The 6,000-nt window shown below is 39.7% G+C and overlaps 1 protein-coding gene across 1 annotated transcript in view; it reads right to left on the reverse strand.

The window, feature by feature from the left end:
• Positions 1-2,882: 2,882 nt before the first annotated feature.
• si:ch211-51h4.2 overlaps positions 2,883-6,000 on the reverse strand; it is a 102,349-nt gene continuing 99,231 nt past the window's right edge. Inside the window, exon 8 of the mRNA XM_048604599.1 lies at positions 2,883-3,042. Coding sequence (XP_048460556.1) covers positions 2,883-3,042 — 160 coding nt within the window. The remainder of the gene's footprint in view (positions 3,043-6,000) is intronic.

Consider the following 6,000-nt stretch of genomic DNA (forward strand, 5'->3'; position numbering starts at 1 on the left):
ATAACCCAAATGTGGTCTCACCAAGTCCCTGTGCAATTGCAGCAAGACATCTCTGCTCCTGTACTCAAATCTTATCACAATGAATACAAACGTAGCATTTGTTGTCTTCACCACCTGGTTTACCTGCTTGCTTACTTTCAGTGACTGGTGTATGAGGACAGTCAGGTCTCGTTGCACCATCCCCTTTCCAAATCTATTGCCATTCAGATAATCTGCCCACCTGTTTTTACTGCCAAAGTGGATAACTTCATTTATCCACATTATGCTTCATCTGCCATGCATTTGCCCATTCGCTGAACATGTCTAAAACACACTGAATTATCCCTGTATCTTCTTCACAGTTCACTCTCTCACCAAGCTTCATGTTGTTTGCAAACTTGGAGATATTACATTTAGTTCCCTCTTCTAAATCATTAGTGCATATTGTAAAGCTAGTCTCAGTAGTAACCATGAAACTATAATCAATTGTTGTAAAATGTTTTCCATTCTACTAATGTCCTTTAGAGAAGGAAATCTGCCTGGTCTGGCTTACATATGACTCACAGCAATGTGATTGACTCTTCACTGACCTCTGAAATAGCCCAGCAAACCAGTCAGTTCAAGGGCCAGTTAGAGATCATGAAACGCTGGTCCTGCTGGTGATGCTCATATCCTATACAAAAATAAGGGAAGAAGGTGTATCTGAAATGGAAGAGCAGTCAGGTCTTTTTTTTATTGAATAGTGGTGGGGGCTTTTTCTGCTCCTGTTTCTTATGTTCCAGTAATAATTTTTGCCAGACTACTTTGAAAGCTGAGAATTAAGAGAGATGGTATGCAAGATATGCTAATTGAAGCATGGTGTTTAGCAATTCTGGGGTAGGGCGTTTTGCCATTCTAGTGAAGATAAATTTAAAGTTTACCTTAACCTATGGTTGCATGTGAAAATTGGATCATGTGTAGATTCTTGAGGATAGATTTAAACTCCTTGCAGGAAGCTAGGCTGTGTGGTTTAATGCTGCAATTTGAGCTAACAACACAATAAATTATAACTGCCAGAATTCAACTCAACTGAATGGGTTCTCATTTTTTGGTGCAAAGTGGCAGCTGGAAGATGTTGACTACAACAAGGCTACAACTCCAGAACATTATACCTGCAGCTCACTGCCCTACTAAGGAGAACGGTGCAATTTTAGCTACACCACTTTTGTCTTCACCAATCAGGCAGAATTAAACATACCCTGCTGGTGCCTGTAGACATTGTAGGAGCCAGGAATGAGCTTGACTGTTTAAGTTCTTAGGGGGTTGGGGAAAGGAGGAATCCATATCTGGCAGTGATTGTCATCTCTGCATATATTGACTTTGGTGTTTTGTAATTTGTTCATATAATTTAATCTTACGGTCTTGAAAGAACTTCGGGAAACGCCCAAATCATGGTAAAAAAAAATTGTCATTCTGACTGTCCCCAGGTTGCATTGTCTGAATTGCATGAATTAAGTGTAATTGCAATAATTTTGAAAGGTGTTGGCCCTCAGGCCTGTCCTCCATTGAATAATATCATAGCTATTCTTCTATGTCAGATAGACCTTCCTGCACTGTCCCCATATCTTTTGATTTTGTTAGAATCAAAATTCCTGCTGCTATATGACCTGAAAATACTCAACAGCTGAGCATCCACAGCTCTAGTGGAGAACCCCAAAGATTCACAGCCTTTTCTGTGAAGTAATGTCCCCTCTGCAAAGCCCTCGATATTTTTTTGAAAACAAGTAGGAAATCAGTACAGCCCGTAAGTTGATATCACATGCTATTATTAATTAAAGTAAGTGGTGCTCATCCTTTCAAAATTTATCATCCTAATGGTTAAATAATACAATACACGTCAAAAACAAATTTCTAAATGGTACTGTTGAGCAGTAGGCATTGATTCATTGAGAGTGGCTGGAGACAAAGAGCTCGAATCTACTCACGTAGTGGAGACAAACCACTGCTTCCTAGGATACAGGTGCGACCACTGGACATGCCAGAAGATCTTGAATCCGTGCTGTCCTAAAATTGCATAGCTCATCTGGCTAGTATAAGACATGGATCTCACGTTTGAGCAACCTGTATGAAGGTACCTTTTTATTTCTCATCTGCAAACAACATGAAGCTACAGGGTGTACTGGTGTTATTTAAAGGGCCAGGTACCGAATTCCATGGATTAAAGTCCTGGAACCTTCTCCCTAATAACTTTGGGGTCTGCCTACAGTGAATGGACTTCAACAATTCAAGAACGCAGCTCACCACCACTTTCTAAAGAGCAACTATGGATGGGCAGTAAGTAAATAAATGCCATCTAGTGGCACCCATATATCATTAATGAAATATTTTAAATGGCAAGTAAAGTAACTTCTGCTGTTGTTGCATTCTGACCGGTCAGGGTGTTGGGAGTTGGGAGCTGTGGGGAGACAAGTAAGTAACTTGTCCACACAAGGGTTATAACAAGCATAGAAACAGCAAGGACAGTGCTCTGGGTCTGCAGGATGACCATGTGATACAGGAGGAGCTGCAATTAGAGGCTCAAAATCTGTAAAATGGCCTCTGCCAAGTTGGAATCAGGCTCCTCCATGGTCCCTGACTGAGGCAGATTGGCTGGCTGCCAGACAACAATGTAGGTATCATCTCTGTGCATGCTCATCAACATTCTCTCGTATGCTAATAGTATGTTAATCTGGCAGAACACCTCTGTAACACCATTCTTTAATGAGCTGACAAAGTATGCCATCCTTTAGCCTGTCTGCAAGCTAGTGGAGCTCATGATTCACTCATGCTGATCTCAACTCTGTACGTGCTCTGCGATACATGCAGTGCCAATATCTGAGCTGATAGTTGTGAATGCCATATAATAATGGGTTTCCTTATTATTGTTACACTGTTGCTACCTCTGATCTTCCTGGGTCTTCTGTCACTGTGCAATTCTTGGGTGTCTGAAAGCTGAAATTAGGCTGGGAGGTCAGAGGTACATAGTCACGCACATCATCACCAAGTTGCATCATGCCTGTTAGCGTGGTGAGATTGAGCTGATAGCTAAGAACGGGCATAAAGCAGAAGTGTTATTATTCTCAATGTTCTCTGGCCCTCTCACAGCTTTATTCAGGAGAGGCTCAGAATGTCAGACATTATATAACACTGTTCTTGGATGATGCCCCCCATGTGTTATAAGACCAGCAGATATAAAATAGGCACACTGTATCATAAAGACCCATGGCAAAAACTTGTGATCCTGAGTCATTCTCATCTTCAAACTAAGGAGCAGCCAACAATAACACATGATATGCCTGTCATAGGTGCACAGTTGGAGGTGTTTGGAGCCAGTGAGAGGTAAGTGGAAGGCTGGAAGTACTGGTAGGTTTATAAGGTTGTCTGATAATAAGTGTGAGTCATGAGTGCCAGGATATGCTGCTGGGTGAGTGGGATTTTATGCTGCATTGAGCAGCATGAGAAGCTGGTATGATGGAAAGATGCAGTCACTGATGTTGATCGTTAGATGTCTTGTGGCACTGTGGCCAGGTCTTTTGGTCCAGACTCCAGAGATTGGCCTCCTTGGCTACCTACTCCCATTCCCTTGCAATGGTGGTCTTTTAAGGCCTCTTTGCTCTTTCACACCCCACAGAAACATTGCATGTCTTTCTTTTCTATTTTCTGTGTAACATGTCACTCTGAAACCCTCTCCATGTTCTGTTGTTCAATTTGTTGTAAGTTCAAGTACAGCAATATTGTCCAGTGTAAATTCCCTTTAAAAGAGACTGCCTGCTTATAAGAAGAGCAGGTTAGTAGAACCATGAGGACTGCAAACAGTGCCCCCTGCCCCACGTAGGCACCGTGGAGGAATAAGAAACACACGCACTGCCCAGACAAACATTACAAATCATGCAGATGAGATAAATAAACCACTTTGATGTGTTGCCCATCTTTATCTGATTTTGCAACACCCAAAGCAGGGCTATGTAATTTCCAGTCCAAAATCTAATGTGTTTATATATCTGAAGCTCAATGACAAAGTCTTAAATATAACCACTATGTTGGTTATGTGTCATTAACATTAATGTTTCCCAATGCTGACTACATTTACGTGGAAGTATTTTGATCTGGAAAGCACCCTGATGATATATCATCACCATCTTGTTCATCATATTATCATCTATAAATCATGTATGATCATTGAGTTCTGTTTCTGCTGTTACCATTGAGCATTATGAATGCAGTATTAAGCTGTACTGCCACTTTACTATTTGATTAAAATCAGTTAAGCTGAGGCCAACTAATTCTTTTCGGGTTCCTAGACTAATTGTATGGGATCATTCAATGTTTGGGATTTGTAAACCTTAATACTGTTCAAAAGATGCCTCTCTCCAAATAAGTGAGCAAATCATTCCTCTATTCCAGCAAATATATCAGATTGATTTTTTAAAAAATCACAAATGAGGGCACCACTGGCATTTATTCCTAATTACCCAGAGAGCAGTTAAGGGTCAAGCACATTGCTGTGGGTCTGGGGTCACACGTAGGCCAGACCAGGTAAGGATAGCAGTTTCCTTTCCTAAAAGGCATTAGAGAACCAAATGGGATTTTCCTCTAACAATCAGTTCTTGGATTCAGATTCCACCACCTGCTTGGAGGGATTTGAAACCAGGTGCCCAGAACAGTGCCTGGCTCGATAATACCACAAAGTACCTCTCCTATTAATGTGTTATGGTGAGAAAGGCTGAAGAAAAATGAGGCAGCCGGTTTCACCACTTTTTATTTTGTTTTACGTTTTTGTTCTGATTAATGTTACTATTTTGTCGCAAATAAAGAGTGAAAATAGAACTCCTGGACACTAGAATAGTGTTGGCGTCCAAAATATTTTCTTTCAAAGAACATTAGCAACTTGGCAAGCCACTATCTTTGGCATTTTACTAGGTTTGTATGCTAAGGAACATACAGTTTGTCTGATGCTGTGACAAGTTTATTCCATCATTGATCACCAAGGCTTTAATGACTGACTGACTGTATTTCTTTAAATAGAAAGTATTGTGCAAAACTAAAATGAAGCATCACACTTTTACAGGATGACATTCTAGTCATCAATAAGAAAGTTATGAAGCTCCGTGTCAAAAAAAAAGTCTTTTTAGCTATTTGGGCTGATCTTGTTTGAACACTCCTTTAGAAGAATCTCAACATTGTTGTAGCTCTGCTAATTTGAACTGCACATCCTCCAATCTTTAACGTTATTCATTTCAGGCTACAGCAGCCACATCAACACAATAGAGGCTGACAACATGATCCGTGCACTCAGTTACATACCAGATGGTTTAATGACTTGGGAAAATGTAAAACCATTTTCTCAGAAATTGATTAGTCTGCCTGAAGGTACTGGTATAAAAAATCTGAGAAATCACAATATTTTGCCAGTGAGTTAGAGTTCTTGGCACTCTGCTGATGTCTCAACTGTGTTTCTGGGCATAAGATCAAATGTGTAAAGTAGAAAGGAACAGTTAGTTTTAGTTGCATAATATAGCATTTTTGCAGAGAATAAATAGTCCAAGTTTAATCATTAGAGAAAAAAAACTTTTCAAGAACTATTGCAGAATGGTAGAAATAAACTAGAGTTGTTATTGAAGTAGTGAACCATATTTATGAGTGTTAGTTTATAGAATGCCCAAAAAACCTCTAGCTCTGACAACAATTGCGTTCCAAAATTTCTTAATTAATACTTTTATGACAGTTTTTTCTCGAGGTTTATTAAATGAATTATTACATTTTACAAAACCATGATTTCACAGCTGCAAAAACAAAACTACTGGCAAGAGTTAGTTGGCTTTTAAATGACGAATTCCACTTACCACCCTGCTAACTGAAGCCAAGTATGCAAACAAATGAGGCCAAAGCTAGAAAACTAAATCCAATTTTTATTTACATTCCTTTACTGTGATTTCTTTTTGTTGTTAAACATTTTCTCCTATTCCTTCTACCAATTTGCTACTGCCACTTCACTATTTGACA

Source organism: Rhincodon typus, chromosome 13 (assembly GCF_021869965.1).
Source record: "Rhincodon typus isolate 14 chromosome 13, sRhiTyp1.1, whole genome shotgun sequence".
Taxonomy (NCBI): domain Eukaryota; kingdom Metazoa; phylum Chordata; class Chondrichthyes; order Orectolobiformes; family Rhincodontidae; genus Rhincodon; species Rhincodon typus.